Raw genomic sequence first — 18,706 nt, forward strand, 5'->3', positions numbered from 1 at the left:
AGATAATATTTAACCATATTTGGGGAAATAGAGAAGTTGCTTTTTACATTCGGAAAAGTATCTTGAAACAGGTGTCAAACCGTGAATTTCTTTGGATCACAAAAGTGGGATGAATGGTCATGCTTTGGCATTTTCTGATAATAAGCCATCTTATTCAATTGAAAATGGATTATAGGAGGCGGTGTCACCTTTTGGAATTAAGCAACTTGGACTTGGAGGCTGGTAAAGGATCCAATTAACAGCTTCTGCAGCCCACTGCAACCCCAGTCAGCCACTGCTTATATAAAAGCTTATACAATTTGTCCACTTCACTTACTCAGAACAGTTGGGCCGTGTTTCAAATGCAAAATAGCAGAATGGTAGGATTTTCTTTAAAAACAAAAAAGCATCTTTTCATCCTACAGCAAAAATAATGGATATAGTTCTCATGGATTAAAAGAACAAACCAAAACAAAAACAAAACAAAAAACCCCAAATTTTTAATAGTTTTCTATGGGCTCTAAGTCATGAGTTCCATATTGGTTAATCAGAGACCTTAGATGTTCTGAATGGCCAGAAATTGCTAAAAAGACAGCACTGGAAATATGTCAGTTTGTCATTGGATTTTATTGGAAGCAACAGCTGTATATACTGAATTCTATATTAAATGTAATATTTATTTTTAATGTGGACATTTATAACCCTTTTAGAAGGTCATAGATCTCTCACTTCAATATTGAAGGTTAAATATAGTCTTTTAAAGTTACTATTCACCAGATAAAATCTCTTAGCTTGGTGTATTCATCATGCATAGTAATCATAACACATATAGCACAGCAAAAGCCAACTATGTATCTGCGTTGAAGAAGCCTAAATAAGTCATGAGAATGATTTATGAATAGCAACCTGCCTAATGTTTTAAAAAGATTTTTTAAATCCCTAAAACTATCATCATCTTAATATTGTGGTTTTCTTTTTCTACCAAAAATGAGCCCAAAATCCATAATGTGCTACAATTAGGAAGAAAAAAACTTACAAATTGCCTTTGAATGTCCACTCTCTCTGTTGGTGAATTTTCTGACTTCTCCCCACCCCCAGATGCCTCTTCATTTCATTAGACAGTCTGTAATCATTTTTTAAAATCTGAATGGAAGTGACTTGCTCCAGCTCATTTCCTACAGAAATTTTGCTTCACGTAGTAGCATCACATTGCCTCTTCGTACATAAAAGCTAGCTTGTTTGCCTCCATTTTCCACACCACAACCTGTTACTAAATTCTCTGTCCAATTTAAGGGAAATCTGATTCCATGTATTTTGGATGGGAGAAATAATAATTTTATGTGAGAAACAGCTGTATATAGCGTGTTGCTGAACTAGAACACCCCCTAAATATTAAGAACAAATTAGTACCATGCTGGTGGAATTTAAGTGTAGGTGCCTGTTTTTTTGTGCAAATTCTGACTACTGTACTTTTTTTTCTCCCTTCACTTGTCACACAGCGACGGAGAATAGTAAATAGGAAGAACCATTGTCTTATCACCTCTATTTGTAGGTGCACATAGCTTTTGTTGCATGTAAACTTTAAGTTGAGCACAGAGCAAGCAGTCCAAACTTTACTAGAATTCAGTCTGCACTGGACGCCTTCCGCGACATGATTGTGCAGTTAATATGACTAGAGTGCAAAAATCAGTTCCTAGATGGACACCATACCATCTAAAACAAAACCTGTTTAAAAAAAACATTTTACCCTTGTAAAATATTCATCTATATTTTTGAAATGAAGAAGAATGAATTGCAATTTCATTTGAGCAGCCAGAAGTCCCCCACCTGCTTAAGAAAAAAAAAGGCTCCTTTTTCTAGATTCATCGACTAAAACTAAAGCTACTTTAAATTTCATATGAACCCCTTAGAGTTTGACTGTGAGTTGGTTCCTAGCAATGCCATGGAGGAATTCTTGCCATACTGGGATTTAACAAAATAGGAGTGGAATGTGGCCAATGCTGGTGCTCCTTGCCCCTCCTTAGTTAAACAGAGAATTAAACTTGCTAATTATTGCTGTTCTTTAAACAGCAATACTTTATTAGAAATTCTAAATTCTGCTTTTACTCTTAGTGATATCAGTATAAGGAAAGTAGTGTTACACTTTTCATCAGTGCTAAACATTTACTAAGAGATGTGACTATGTGTATAATCATAAAAGTGTAAATACTATCAATACCAAAAAGCATCATCACGAATAGTTGGCAAGTAAACTTGGTGTTACTTAGAAAAGTTAAAGTGATAGGAAAGTGATAGGATTATAGCATATTTATTGGAACACAAAATGTTAAAAACTTACAGTTCCCATTCAGATAGCAATATTTGGAGATAGCAGTAATTCTGTTGGAAGGTTCTTATCCTGGATTATACTTGTTAAAGATAACTATCTTATCCTTTTGACTTTATCCTTTTAAATAATTCTGAATCAGCCACTCTCTAACAAGCTCATAAATGTGACATTAAGGCGTCTACTCAAAATATGACATTCATAGTACCAGACCCACTTATATATTTCATTGTCATCCTTCTGTTGTCTTATTTGACATAAATATTTAAGAATAAACAGAATGAGAAGGCATTCTTGAAATTCATCCAAACATGTAATTTGGGAGCTGTTACATTTTTAACTTTTAATATAATAAAATAATTAGCCCTTGTTTACACAGTGATGTAAAACTACTAGCACAGCTGGGCACATGCCTATAAACCTGGAAGGCTAAAGCAGGAGGACTGAATTTGAGGCCAGCCTATGCTACATAGCAAGACCTATTTCTTAAAAAAAAGCAAAACTACAAGCATGATTGGTTAATCATATTTGGTGGAAATCTATACATGGTAGCACAAGATGTGAAGCACAAGGTAAATATATATAGTCTGAAACAGAACTAAATAAAGATGCCCAGGCAATAATCATTTCTTTTCTCTCACATCATAAATTGTTATAAATAACACAGAATTAGTGCATTTAAAATTTACCCAGACAGCTGCTTTTTGGAGGGGTACTATAAGGTAAAATATGCCTTTAATTAAAGGAAATAGCCTCAAATTTGAAAAGAAAATCCTAAAATTCCTTAATTCAACCTTCATTTCTTCAAAAATGTTTAACCCATACCAGGTTGCTTTTTTTTTTAATACCATTGCTTATTTAGTAGAAAAACTTGCTGAGAACAAATGCTTTAGAACAGAGTTTACCTGATCCTGAAAGTTCATATGTAATATTAACTGAAAAAGTATTCTGTTATTAACAGTTTTAGTGGACATCTTCAAATACACTTTCATTCAGAGTTCAAGTCCATCCTGGTAAGAGGAGTGGTTTCCTCTGGCTTATCTCAGTTTTTACAAGTGATTTTTTAACATAATCAAACTCCAAGAATCTCTTACACTATGACTTAGCTATGACTTTAGAAGTCTTGTGTTTCTTTAAGTAATTCCTACCCTCTAGTGCTCCAGTCTGTGATGTGATTGTGGTGTGTCATAGGTGAGGAAATCTATAGAGAGAATGGCCAGAAGAAAACAAAGGTTTAAAAAGTAATATGGTACAAAAGTTAACATTTGCACTTAGAAGGACATGAACATTAAATTTATTAGTCACTGTATTTGCTCAAAAATATTTCCTCATGTCCAAATATAAGACATAACCATTTTCCCTACCCTCAGTGTAAGATACTCCATGTAGTAGAAAATCCAAGACTAAGTCAGGAGCCTGTAACTCACGCCTGAAATCCTAGCTACTCAGGAGACTAAGATCTGAGGATTGCTGTTAAAACTCAGCCCCAGCAGGAAAGTCCCCTGAGACTCATCTCCAATAACCACCAAAAAGCTAGAAGTAAAGCTGTGGCTCAAGAGGTAGAGCACTAGCCTTGAGCACAAACGCTTAGAGACAGTACCCAGGCCCTGAGTTCAAGTCCCAGGACTGGTACACACACATACACAAAAAAATCCAAGACTATTTGACAACCTATGGTGCAAGTATTCAGATCACTGTTAATAGTTTTAAGCCTTTGTGGTTGTTGGAATGTTATACTGGCATAGACTTAAAGGCCATTCTTACTTTGTCAGCTAAACTCGTAAAACTAGGAAAGAAAATCCAGATGGAATTCTTTTCATCTGCTGAAGCACTGCCTTCCTAAGGGATTTTTTTTTTTTTTTGGTGCTTTAATTTGGAGATGAAGGAAGTTATTTCCTAATGATGACTTTTTTTTTTTTGGTATTAGAAAGGAGTCATTCCCAAGTCTAACAGTTCATGTAAATTTCTAAATGAAAACCACAATTTATCATACTGTTGAACAATCTTATACAACTACGTTAAAGCCAACAAGCCAAATGACTGGAATTTACCGGTGGATGAAAAGTATCCCCAAGGGTTGTCCAGCACGAGTGTTGGATCTGACCTTGGGCCTAGCCATCCTGCTGGGGAGGAAGGGTTGTTCCAGGGGCGCAGGTTCTTACAGATCCTCCACCCCTGGCTGTCCCTCAACTTACCCTGTGCTCTCTTGCGATCTCTTGAAGGTACCTACCAGGGACAATGGGCTGGAGGCATGCGGCACGGCTATGGTGTGCGCCAGAGCGTGCCCTATGGCATGGCCACGGTGATCCGCTCGCCACTGCGCACCTCGCTGGCCTCGCTGCGCAGCGAACAGAGCAATGGCAGCGTGCTCCACGACGCCGCTGCCGCTGCCGACAGCCCCGCAGGCACCCGGGGGGGCTTCGTGCTCAACTTCCATGCTGACGCTGAGCTGGGCAAGAAGAAGGGAGGTCTCTTCCGAAGGGGCTCCCTCCTCGGAAGCATGAAACTTCGCAAATCCGAGTCCAAGTCTTCCATCTCCAGCAAGCGCAGCTCGGTTCGCAGCGACGCGGCCATGAGCAGAATTAGTTCCAGCGATGCCAACTCCACCATCAGCTTCGGCGACGTGGACTGTGATTTTTGCCCAGTGGAAGACCACGTGGACGCCACCACCACGGAGACCTACATGGGGGAGTGGAAGAACGACAAGCGCAATGGTTTCGGCATCAGCGAGCGCTCCAACGGCATGAAGTACGAGGGCGAGTGGGCCAACAACAAGAGGCATGGATATGGCTGCACCGTGTTTCCTGACGGCTCCAAAGAAGAGGGGAAATACAAAAATAATATTCTGGTTCGCGGAATAAGGAAGCAGCTTATACCAATAAGAAATACAAAAACTAGGGAGAAAGTGGACAGAGCAATTGAAGGCGCGCAAAGGGCAGCTGCCATGGCCAGAACCAAAGTGGAAATAGCAAATTCAAGGTATGTAAATGCACGGTGGGTGGCTCTGCCCAAGCAGGTGGTTCCGAAATAATGGAAGGGTAGGTCTGTCACTCTGCTGCTAACATCACCAAAAACCAAAGATGAAAGGGGGTAGAAGCCAGGTGCCACAGTGGCTCAGGCCTATAATCCTAGGAACTCAAGAGGCTGAGATCTGAGGATCACAGTTCAAAGCCAAACCGGGCAGGTAAAGTCTGTGACAGTCTTATCTCCATTGAACCACCAAAAAGCCACAAGTGAAGCTGTAGTTCAAGTAGTAGAATACTAGCCTACTGTGAGGGGGAGGGAGAAAGCTAAGAGACAGGCCTGTGAGGCCCTGAGTTCAAGCCCCCTCACACACGTGATTGGGCCTAATACAATGAGAGGTAATTAGTTATGAAACTAATTACCAAAAATACTGAAGGTACCCTGAGTGCCTTTTCCTGCTTAAATTACTTCCCTGATATTTAACCATGTGATGGAATTCACTCAGACCTTATAGCTTTCTGAGTCCCAGAAATTAGTTTTTGATGAAGGACCTCAGAAATATTACCACAGAGAACTGTTGTTTGTGAGAGAAAGAAACTCTCTCTCCTCATGGAAACATGCACATTATAGATACATACCTTTATTCTGATAGTTATGTTAGATATATGTACAATTTCCCTTTGTAAATTTGTCCTTACTTACAAAAATTTCATTCTGTTTATTGAGGCCTTATAGGGTAAAGTTGGTTTAGAGAAAGCCACCAAGATCTAGACAAGGCAAAACTAGAAAGTTACATGACAAAAACTAGCATGTATTAAAACAACAACAACAACAAAAACACCAGCTCAGCTACATGGAAAAAACAAATAGACCAAGGCTCAGTCTATGCAGAAAGATTAGATCACTATGTATTAAAAGGAAAGGGGTGAGGGGAACCTGTCATGGACAGATGGTACTCTTACTGTGCCAAGGTTGGAAGAAAGTAGAGCAGAAGAGGAGGGCTGAAGTGAGTAGGTGAAAGCAGTCAAATAGTCGATTGACAGGGACGGGGCATGTGTTCACAGGACTTCCTGCTTCATGTTTTACCAGATTCAGAGATCCAGCAAGAGGGATGGAGAAATATGTTAGGAATAAGGCTTTATTAGTGATATATGTCATAGAATAGAGGGAAAAGGAAGAAGGATTGATTTTACATGGAAAGTTTTGTTCTTGGGCTCATTTAAAGTACACTGTGTGGCTATAATTTTGTATGACGTGAGGCAGAAATTTAAATTTGACATAGAATATTACAACTTCCGTTCCTGCTTCAATAATATTCTTCTGTCATGAAATATCCTTTTTGAAAACCACAGAATATGAACATATCTTCAAGCGTCTATTCTAAGCGTTGAATCAGTACATTCTACCCCAATTAGTGTCTACAACACTAATTGGAAGGTGAAAGAGGTCACTTTTTTTGTTTTGGGGTTTGGGGCATTAATTTAGCTCTCAATATTTTCTCTTTATCATAAACCTATTCTGTTTTCAGCACAAGCATTCATGAGAGCTTTCTCCTCCCTTCTGTGCTGAGCATCTTTTGCTTTAGGGTGCAGTTTTCTCTCATCATTAAGCATGGGATCTACTTCCCTACTTTTTGTTTTTTTTTCAGTTGTGCTACTTTTACAAATATAATCTTGTTGGCTGCCCTAGCCTTCCACTTTCAGCACTAGCACTATATCTTTTTCTTGTTTCTAGCCTCCGTTTACTTATTTATTTATATATACATATATATATATTTTTTTGACAATACTGGCAATTGAACTCAGGGTGTAATACTTGTGAACAGTTGCTCTTTCACTAGAGCCACATCTCCATTCCTCTATCCTCTGATTTTAAACTCTCTTAATTTCTTTGATTTTATGTTCACCCTATAACTTAGTGATGTACTTGAGGCAAGTTAAATTCTTGGCAGATAGAAAATAAACCTGCACAGGACACTTCAGCAAATGATTTAGTCTAATCATTTTCTGAGTAGTTTAAATGGAAGGAAACCATATGACAAAGGGGAATATTTATGATGCAAATGTGATCTCTACCCTCCTATATACATGAACTGATATGTCTACTTACACTAAATCTGCCCGAGCTCTAGCCACATTCACTCTGTTGCAAGAGCTTTGAGAGCAGTATCCTATGATTTGGGAGCACTGCATTATATAGTTATAATCAGAAAATCTTTAACCTAAGACCTTATACTTTCAGAGAGCTAAGTACTTGATAAAGATTTCATTTAACTATTTAAAAAGCACTTAATTCATTGCACTAAGTACAAAATAGAATCCATCATAGGACAAATACTGAATGATACCACTTAAATGAAGCCTCAGAAATAATCAAACTCCTAGACACAGGAAGTTAAATGGTAGGTGTCGGAGTGGAGTGAGAGGGACCTGGGGGAGTGTCTGTAAAGAGATATAAAGTTGCAATTATGCAAGATGACAACATTTTAGAGATTTTTCTGTACAACCTTGTACCTATAGTTAACAATACCAATTTGTGGTATTCAAATTTTTCTAAGAGTAGTTCTCATGTGAAATGCTTTTAACCTTTATTTTTATTTTATTTTATTTTTTTTTTAAACTAGGGCTGAGAACCGAACCCAGGGCCTTGGGCACGCCAGGCGGGCGCCCTTCCGCTGGGCTAAACCCCCAGCCCCTTATTTTATTTTATTTTTGTCAGTTATGGGGCCTGAACTCTGGGCCTGGGTGCTGTCCCTCAGCCATTCAGCTCAAGGCTAGCGCTCTACCAATTGAGCCACAGCACTACTTCTGGCTTTTTCTGCTTCTGTGGTGCTGAGGAATAGAACCCAGGGCCTCATACATGCAAGGCATGCACTCTACCACTGAGCTACCTTCCCAGCCCTTAACCTTAATTTTTTTTAAGGCACAAAGGATACAATAGACAAACAAAATGATGGAGAGAATGTTTGTTTATACTTAGTGTTTGTTTATACTTAGTGTTGTCCTCATCAAAGCCCTGAGAAGAAAGACTGGGAGGTGGATGTTAGTAGGGAGTAGTGACTTTTCTGTTCTGCACACCTTGTCTGACTGACCAACCACACTGAGGCTAATGAAATTCCCTGGTACACAGTATGGCTAGATAGCCAGTCTTCTAGTACTACCTACAAGTGTCAGTGTTTGGGACAGGACAGGCAATCAATTGTAGGACTATGCTGCTGCTACCACTCTCCCTGACTCTTAGTGCCTCTTCTAGTGATAACAGCAACACCTGAACAGGTATTGTTAAGAGGGAGCCCTAGTCTACCACTCCCTGGCCTCAACTGCATGGCTGTTTCCACAGCAGTGGTTGTCTGTGGCATTGAAGTAACCAGAGAGAGTGTGGAAGGCCCCTTAGGTCCGGGGACCTGGTGCGCAGGTAAGCATGTCACATCTGTGTTAAGAACTTAGGGGTGGCCAGGCATCGGTGGCTCATGCCTGTAATCCTAGCTACTCAGGAGGCTGAGATCCAAGGATCATGGTTCAAAGCCAGCCCGGGTAGGATAGTCTGTAAGACTCTTTTCTCCAATAAACCATTAGAAAACCAAAAGTGGCACTGTGGCTCAAGAGGTAGAACACTCACCTTGAGCTGAAGAGCTGAGGGATAGCGCCCAAGCCCAGAGTTCAAGCCCCATGTCCGACAAAAAAAAAAAAAAAAGAACTTGAGGGTGGATTCTATGTTTGCTATTTCTAGATTTAAATATTAAAATGATACCTATTTTTCCTGTAATTTTTTTTAAACTGCTTCCTATACTTTAAGAAAGATGTATTACATTTGGCCTGGGCATAAAGCTCAAGTATTGGAGAGCCTGCCTAGCAAGTGATAGGCCCTGAACTCTAGTACCTCCAGAAAAAAAGAAAAGGACTTATTATAGTTTCATACTAGACCTTCCTCAGAATCACGCCCCCCAAGCTAGGTTCCCTTTACCTTTACCCTTTACCTGGCAGCCTTCCTTGGCCCCCCAAACCAACTCCTTAGTCCTCACCCATGGTTAGAGCTGAGGTCTTTTGTTCATGGAACTTTTCCCTGATCCTGGGCCCTTAAGCCCCCTTTTATACTTCTCAATTAAATTAAATTCTCTCATCAATTTATGTTGCCATTTTTTATCTGTATTTGTTTAATATCACTCTCCCCAACTAGAGTAGAAATAGTGGCTCAACCCTAACGATAGTTCTATTCCCTTTTGTGTCCACAGGTGAGCCTTTATCAGGAACATTGCCAAGTGTTCTAGTAAATACTTAATGAGTGGTGAATTAAATCTTCACCATTTAGGGTCTGAATACTGTAGGTCTTCTAATTCATTTTGTTTTGTAGTTATATAAAGGGGTCTTAATTTCAGAAGTCAGGTTATAAGTATGATGCATTTTAATCAATGTTATCCCTTCCATCCTTCTCCCCCATCTTTCTGCGGTCTAAAAATCCATAGTTTGGAGGAAAGAAACTTAGCTCTAAAAATTCACCATACTATTGTCTGTTGATCATCAGGGAAGCTCAGCAAATGCAGTGTATGACACAGGCACTCTTTTCCTTCATAGCCAACATAGTAACAAGGCCTGGGTAGGGAATTGAGCTTCAAGTGCAGCCAAACTTATTGTCATTTCTGGTAGGTATTGAACCATTCCAGTGATATGCAGGAGTGATTCCTTTCACATGTAGAAGCTTCAGGAAGTCAACATCTACTAACATTAGCTCATACTGAATACTTGATCTCACAAAAGTATGCAATAAACCAGAAGATGAGAGATTGTTATCTCCTAAAAATCAAAGTTTGCTGAATATTCAGATTCCTTTATTTTCTTGTGAAAATTTTTCTTGTGACATTTTGGGGGATCATTGTTCTTAAGATTGCATATATTTTAGTCAAACACATAAAATTGTCTGAGATATACAAGATAGTCCTTTACAATTTTGCTTGACTTGATTCATACTTTGCTTATAAGTAACTCAAATCCCAAAATTAGCCTTGAGTTAGAGCACATTATAGATCCAAAGTAAACTGACTACAACTGAATTAGGAAAACATTCACTGTCTGCCAAGTTATTGTGAAAGGCCAAATTTTTGAAAGTCTTAAATTGTGTTGGATTAAAAAAAATGCCCTTTCACTTTTGTAAATTCAAATTTGTAATTTATATGCTTCATTTCTTTAATGTTAATGGTCATGTCACATTTTTAAACATTTTTTGTTGCCACAAATTGTGCAATAGGATTTTATTGTAATAGTTTCAACATAGATATGTACTTAAATCAAATTCACCAGTTCTATATTATTTTTTAACCCACCTACCATATTTTTAAGAACTTGCATTTTCCATGAATTTTTTGTTTGTTTGTTTCTTCAGCTAGGTCTCTGATTATTTCTCAGTTGTTAGCACAATGATTTTTGCAGGAAGGTAAATTGCTTTTGATTCTTTGTAATTTACTGAAGAGGCTGTTTAACAAGTAAAGTTGTGAGGAGTTTACACCTAAGAAGAGTATTAATTATTTTCTTTAGTTATGCTGCCTATGTCTTTTGCATCTACATGTTGGCTACCTGTCTCAGTTCCTACTTGCTATAACAGTACTTTCCAGAAAAATTTTCAGATGCTTACTTAAAACATTGAGTCAGATACAGCAAAATTACAGAAGCTACTATTCACATCCCTTAGAAAATGTTGGTTTTTGAGGATTGGGTAAAAGTAAAGGATGTGTATTTTGGCTGTAATTATCACAATGACTCCACTTCTTTAGTACTAATTATCTGTATGTTTCTCATTACTGTGAAAAACCATCTGAGTAAACGAGGGAAGAGGGATTTACTGTGGTTCACAGTTTGAGAAGTTTAAGTCCATGGCTACTGTTTCATTGTTTCCATTGTTGTAGTGGGCAGAACATCATGGTGGTAGGCTATGGCAGAGTGAAGCTATTCATCTCATGGCAGCCAGGAAGCAGAGACTTTCAGACTTCACTGGCTTTACCTTTTGTTCCATGAAGGCTCCCAGCCTTGGAAGATGCTGCCCATATTCAAGGTTTATTTATCCCACCTTAATTATCTCTGGAAATGACCTCACAGACATACCCAGATGTGTGCTTTATTAATCTCCTAGGTATATCTCAATTCAGTTGACAGTCAAGATTAACCATCACATAGTATATCACAGGGCTTTGTAAACTACCAACAGCTATATTCAGTTAATGCATAAGAAATATTTCTATCCTAATAACACCACTTTTAAAAGTGAACACTGAGTCAGGCACCAATGGCTCACACCTGTAATCCTAGCTATCAAAGAGGCTGAGATGAAAGGATTGCGGTTCAAAGCCAGCCAGGGCAGGAAAGTCTGTGAGACTCTCATCCCCAGTAAACTATTCAGAAAAGACCAGAAGTAGGGCTGTGGCTCAAGTGGTAGAGCACTAGCCTTGAGCAGAAGAAGCTCAGAAACAGTGCTCAGGCCTCCAGGCCCTGAGTTCAAGCCCCAGGGCCAGGAAAAAAAAAAAAGAATACTGGTAGAAGACAAGAAACCAGATTGAGATGGAGGTAAAGATAGATGAGGAAGGAAAAAAGGGAGGGAAAGAAGGCTTGGGAAGGCTTGGGAAGCAGAAATACAGATAAGCATAAGGAAAAGAATGAAATCCTCCATGTTGGACCAGATATACATAGACATGAGTATGTGTCAGAATGCCCCCAGTGGGACTTGGGATGGGATTCAATGTAGAACACTTACTTGTACACACAGGGTCCTGAATTTGATCTCTAGCACCACTCTTTTAACTGATACTACATGCTTCAACAGATTCAATTTCCAGCCGAAGATCTATGTGGAGTCAGTGTCGTGTCAATAGGCAATTATATTTTTTTAAGACTGAAGAGAAAATGAGCAAGGAAATACATGTATTTATGTCAAGCTGAGATAGTATTCCAAAGATAATATAGGATAATAAAGGTTTTACTTTCATTGTTCATTATGTAGGTCACCATCATCATTTAGACCTATTATAATTTTTACTTTAGTTAAAGTATTTAAATCCATGTTTTTCCTTTTTATCATTTCCCATGGAATAACGCAAGGTGCTGGATGTGACTTCCTCATTTATCTACAGGCTGTTTAGAGCAGGCACACTTCAATATTTTGTGGACCAGGAGCCATCCCTGAGGATGCTCTGTACTAGAGGAGGGGGTGGGGAAGCAGCTAGAATGACAAAGATGACCTCCCAGGGGAGCAGCTCCGTTCTGTTCCCATGCTAGGAGATGTAACTTGGGGACACAGAGACTCCTGTGGCAGCTCCTGTACTTCAGCTCTCATGTTGCATCACTCACCATTTCCAAGTCCATTGCATACAACATGGGAACACATTGTTAGGAGATCTTTGTTAGTACTTCTTAGGATGTCTTACTTTTAAGGACATAGCTTTCAGAATCTCTGTCCTCAGCCTTCCATGTACATAAAGAAACTGTGAGCTTACCTGGGCACAATGGCTCATCCTAGCTACCCAAGTGTCTAAAATCTGAGGATCTCAGCCCAAAGCCAGCCCAGACAGGGAAGTCTGTGAAACTCCTATCTCCAGTTAACCACTCAAAAGCCAGAAGTGAAGCTGAGGCTCAAGTAGTAGAGTTCTAGCCTTGAGAAGAAAAATTTAAAAAAAAACAACCCTCAGGGACACCAGCACAAAAGAAAGAAAGAAAGAAAGAAAGAAAGAAAGAAAGAAAGAAAGAAAGAAAGAAAGAAAGAAAGAAAGAAAGGCAGGCAGGCAGGAAGGAAGGAAAAAAGGAAGGAAGGAAGGAAAAAAGGAAGGAAAGAAGGAAGTTTAAATTAGTCTTAGGCAATAATGAATGGGAAGGTCACACTGTTAATACTCACTTTCTAGCTATTGAAAACATACATGCTTGCTGAGACTTGAGTCATGTAGGCCTGGCTCTTCCCTTTGTGAATGGGATATGAGCAGTGTTGTTTGTTTGTTTGTTTTGGGGGGAGGGGTTGTTTTGTCACTTGTGGGGCTTCAGCTCTGGGCTTGGGTGCTATCCCTGAGCTCTACAGCTCACCACTTGAGCCACAGCGCCACTTCTGGTTTTCTGGTGGTTTATTGGAGCTAAAGAGTCTCACAGACTTTCCTGCCTGGGCTGGCTTTAAACCGCCATCCTCAGATCTCAGCCTCCTGAGTAGCTAGGATGACAGGTATGAGCCACTGGCACCCGGCATGAGCAATATTTAATTCTGCAAAGGTCTGCTTAGTTTGGAAACTTGCTGTGAAGACGAGAAACTAAGCCAGGAAACCCAGAGTTATGAAAAACTAGGTGTGAGGGAACTCATGTAGACCTTATTTTAATTGTAGAATTTGGAGTTTGCGTAGACAAGATAAATTCCAGCACAACCCATCTCATTTAGCTCCCAATAATATAAACGTGAGTAATTAAAGCACAACTTTCCTTTTAGTATGGCTTCATTTGTCATGAAAATCACCCTGTCGTGTTTTCTGGAAATTACCCCCCAAGTGTGATGGCATTCCCTCTCTATCCCACACATTCTATGTGAATTTCAGGTTTGACCTGGAGAAAAGTCTGTCTTTGGGCAAGTGGCAGAGTCCTGTATGCGAGCTAACATAACTGTCACCGCCTCCTAGCAGCAGCTGTCAGGCAGCCAGAGCGCCCTGCTCACAACTTTCCATTATGGATTAAGCTGACTCTGCCAATCTCACTTTACTCAAGACACCAAACTGGATGCTTGCAAGACTAGGACCTTGCAAATCTTTGAGATGCTTTTCTTATTATAGACGAAATATGAACATTGTGTTTAGGAACAGGACCCAACAAATGCCAAAGGTATTTATGTAAGCTATTCAGCTTTAGTACAACAGCCTCCTGAGAATAAAATCCAATCAGCTTTTCATAATTTTGCCCTTCTATTTTAGTTGGTGGCTCACATTTATTTGTCTTAATATGCTAAACTCAAACTAAGCTTCTTTCTCAGAAATTTAATTAATATGTAAGAAATCAAGATTGCCTTCAAAATAGTTTTAATGCTGTGAAGCCAATCTTCTTAGCATTTTCACGTGGGCCACAAGAAGCTTATTTAAGCCAACCAAAATATATTTAGTCACTTTCTAGTACTTTTCAAACAATAGGTTATGCCAGAGATCAGCCAATAACCTTTTGGTTATGTTTCACTCTATCAAGTCAACCAAATTTTTATTTCAGTTGCTTCATCTTGTAGGCCATGTTTAATTTTTTACATTGGTCTGATACAAGTGTAATTTGGTTTTTATTCAAGACCTCACACAATTGCTTTTGTGCACTAGGGAAAGGTTATAAACTCTATATGGGATGCTTGTTAGTCAGAACATGCCAAGAAGGTGCATCATGGGCTAGGCCCCAGTGGCACACACCTGTGATCCTACCTACTCAGAAGGCTGAGTTCTGAGGATTGCAGTTCCAAAGCCAGTCGAGGCTGGAAGGTCCATGAGACTCTTCTCTCCAGTTAACCACCAAAAAGCTGGACCTGGAGTTGTGGCTCAAGTGGTAGAGCACTAGCCTTGAGCACAAAAGCTCAGGACAACATCCAGTCCCTAAGTTTAAGCCCCATTACTGGCACAAACATTTTAAAAAAGGATTCATCATGGAAGCCAGAAATTTAGGGCTCAGGTGTGAGAATGGAGAAACATCAGGTGGTAGGTGTGCTCCACCCTCTCACTAACCTGGTCATTTGTTTCCCACCCCACTCCTGCTCAGTCCAGTGACCTGAAAATCAGTTGAGCTATGGATGAATAGATTCAGATGCCCTGGCACCTTTAGCCCTTTTCTATCATTAGTTACACTTTGGAGTACATTCACAGAAAAGACATCTGGTCGTCAGCCTATTTACTATGATACAGTTCTTAGTGAAATAGTAGTTTTTAGCATTTTTATTCCATTCTTTATTATCTTTAAGTAGTTGTACAAAGAAGTTGCCATTCAACCGCGCAGTTTACGAATACAATGCAGCTTCATCAGTGTCACTCCTTTCTCACCTCTCTCTCCCAACTCACCCCTTCCCTCTCTTTTCTTAATTTTATAGGATTAATTTTATTGGATTGTCATGAGCTATAAACTTAGGTACCATGTAGAAGTATATAACCCTAGCATGAGGCTAGATGCAGAGTTCTACAGGTGGTATCCCACCTGAGGACCACTGGATGTGAATAGCTTTTTCAAAAGAAGATAGAGTAGGATACCAAGGACAATGGCTCCCTTGTATTTGGCCCGAATGTTGACTGCTGTAAGAAAAGAAAATGCAAGGTAGAGAATGTTGAGAGATGAGCAGGGATATTATTCCCCAAATAGGGAGAGCTGCTAATGGCTACCAGGCAGAATTATATAGTTGTATTTAGAAAAATGACTCTGGGTGCAGATGGTATTTGGATTGTGAGAAGACAGGGAAAAATATAATGGGAGACAGATTAAGTAGTTATCCACTAACTGCTAACCAAGATAAGAACCCATGGATTGAGCATAGCAGTGGTGCTAGGGATTGGAGTAGTGGAAGGAAGCAAAGGTGTGGGTAAGCACTCCCACACAGACCCTGGTAGTTGAGCAGCTTGAATAGAGTCAGAGTAACTCCTGTGTTCCTGGTATGGCCAGCTGGCTAAATTATGGCACTGTTTACTCTGAAGGGCACAGATAAGAAAAGTATGGGTTTAAAGCAGAAGATTTTCATTCTCTCCAATTTCAAGATGCTAGCCCAAATGATAATGAGGAAGATGATACTCTTCTAGAATCAGAAAGATTTACACTGTGTTTATAGGACAGATCCAAACTCTAAGGAATCAAGATATTTATGGAACAAGAAGAGAAAAAGGAATTCTGTGTGTGTGTGTGTGTGTGTGTGTGTGTGTGTGTGTGTGTGTGTGTGTGATACTAGACACAGTTCTTTTTTTAAGACGTACAAGTCAAACAGTTCCTACATTAAGTGACTAGAAATCTGTTGCCTTATGACATAACAATTCAGGTATAATGCTGTCTATTCTTGAATTTGTGAAATTATGCTTTCTAAGATTTGTATGCAGGAGATCTTCCCGGTGAGGTAGATCATTTGGATATTTTTTTTTCTTGGCAACATCCTAGAACAAAACACTGACAAATTATTATGCTAAAGAAACATCATTCAACAAACATTTACTTAGTGGCAGCTCTGTCCAAACATTGCACTAGGCCCTGAGAGTACAGAGATGGATAAGAAATAAAAGCTGTTGTTAAAGCAAATACTCAGTCTGGTGCACAGCCCTCTTGTGCAGCTGGCAGGTACTGTGTGGCTGCAGGGTAGAAAGATACTCTATCCATACACACCCACAAGAGAGGCAACTGACCCAACGTGGGCAAGCTCATTATACACATTTCACTGTCCTCTGCACACATCTCTCTGCCTGAACCTCCCTCACTCCAGATCATCTTTGCCTAACCTCTCTTAGTTGTTTGTGGTATGTTCAAGGTCAAAAATAGGCATGGCTAAATGAAGAAACCAACCAACAATGTCTCTTCAAAGAAATAAACGTATCCCAGATAACAAGAATGCTTTTCAATAGAAGAATACAAAGAATGTATAAGAATTTTCTAATGGAAAAAGGAAAATGAGTAGTAGTTTCTTTTTAAAGTTTATCAAATTGAATTATTTGTACAGTCTGTAAGACATGGTTCTGAGTGGCGGTGGGAATTTTTTTTTTAGCAGTGTTTGAAGAAACGTTAAAATCAGCTGCAAATTAATACCCCAAGCACATATACACTAGAATCCATCCCACTTCCTTTTTTGTCCGAGGATGGGTCACAGAGCCCACAGGGATTTTTGTTTTGTATTTATGGTACTAGGGACTGAACTCAGTACTTATTTACTAGGCCTGTGTATTCCCATTTAACCGATGCCTCCAGTTCTTTTGCATTTTAGTTTGTGTTTTAGATAAGACAACCCCCTAATTTACCCAGGTAATCTCAAATCCACCTGTCAAGAAACTGGAACCACAGTTGTGCCACTATGACCACCCAGCTTGTCTGTTGAAATGGCGTATGTCAACTTTTACCTGAGCTGGCTTCAAACCTTGATCTATCTTCACCTCCTAAGTGATCGGTATTGCAAGCAAGAGTCACTTTGTCTGACTGCCAGTAGGTCTTTTGGTGGTCAGTGATGCCTGAACTGTGATATGATCTTGACATCTGTCATCTCACCTAAACTCCATGGCAACTCTATGAGTGGATAGGAAATTAAGTCATGGAAAAGTCATAAGGCAAGTACGTAATGGATCTAGGTTGGCTCCCAGGCAGCATAGTGTCAGAGACCAAGCTTTTCACCTCTTCTGGTTTTAAGAATCAGGGTGGATTTTTTTTTTAATCCATGGACTCTCCTGAGGGTCATAAAGGTCAACCTGTCCAGCAAGAGGTGTTAAGTCATACGCTTCATCTTATTATTTTTTCTTAAGCAGATATTCTTTCAACAGCCACAAATCGTTCAGGTCAAACATTAAACAGATAATGTCAATATAATATGCTTTTCAAGAAAGAATTGAGAAAGAGGGAGGACTACTGAGGCACATGGTATTGAAGCAAAGGAGGATGAGTCTGAGCAGTGGAGATTAGGCAGAAAGCAACGGGCAGCAACGATTCTGGAGGCAGATGAAGGAAGGTCCCATGTGCAGATACACTGGAATAAAAGTATGCTTAGCATGAGTCCCTGCAGGTAGCTGAGTCATGTACACTGCTTCTGCTAGACAAAGCCTTGTCCTTCAGAATGAAGAGTTTATCCATCCCTGGTAGCAGATCACAGGAATGCTCAAATTTCTGCTCTTCTATCCAGTACTCATTTAACATTTTTTTGTACTTCTTAAGCTTCCTAGAGTATCTTGGGCATAATAAAATTTGGCAAATAGAGGCTGAGATAAGTTAGAAACAAGATCTACAAGGTTTGGGAGCAGCATTTTCTATTTCTCAGCTTTAGTGGGCTGGACAGGTTGCTGATCTACTTTGGAGAAGCAAATGACTGTCATCATCATGGAGGAGGGATTTGAGTAGGTCCAAGACTAAAGGCCTGGTCTGTAGAGAAGGTGTTTGTTTTGTTTTTGAAAGTACTAGAGATTTGAACTCTTAGCCTTGCACTTCCTAGATTGGCATGATACCTACATGCCAAGCCTCTAGCCATATTTTTTACTGGTTATTTTTAGGATAGGGCCTCTTCCCACCTAGGAATATTCCTGACTTTCATCTTACCATAGTGGCTGGAATCACAGGCCTGTGCTATCTCATTCAGCTTCTCTCCTAGAGACAGAGTCATGGACTTTTCTTCCCAGGCTGAACTCAAACCATGGTCCTTCCCTTTTCCAACTCCCAAATTTCTGGGATTATATGTATGAATTACTGCCACTCAGCTTTAAAGAAGGTTGATGAAGACTCCAGTCAAAGGCAAGAGTGC

General features: G+C 39.6%; 1 protein-coding gene across 5 annotated transcripts in view; it reads left to right on the forward strand.

The window, feature by feature from the left end:
- Jph1 (junctophilin 1) overlaps window positions 1-18,706 on the forward strand; it is a 79,994-nt gene that overhangs the window by 1,603 nt on the left and 59,685 nt on the right. For all 5 annotated transcript variants that reach the window (XM_070038731.1, XM_070038733.1, XM_070038729.1 and 2 more), the window contains exon 2: window positions 4,528-5,284. In XM_070038731.1, the coding sequence (XP_069894832.1) occupies window positions 4,528-5,284 (757 nt within the window). The remainder of the gene's footprint in view (window positions 1-4,527; window positions 5,285-18,706) is intronic.

Source organism: Dipodomys merriami, unplaced genomic scaffold (assembly GCF_024711535.1).
Source record: "Dipodomys merriami isolate MVZ:Mamm:240054 unplaced genomic scaffold, mDipMer1.0.p SCAF_291, whole genome shotgun sequence".
Taxonomy (NCBI): Eukaryota; Metazoa; Chordata; class Mammalia; order Rodentia; family Heteromyidae; genus Dipodomys; species Dipodomys merriami.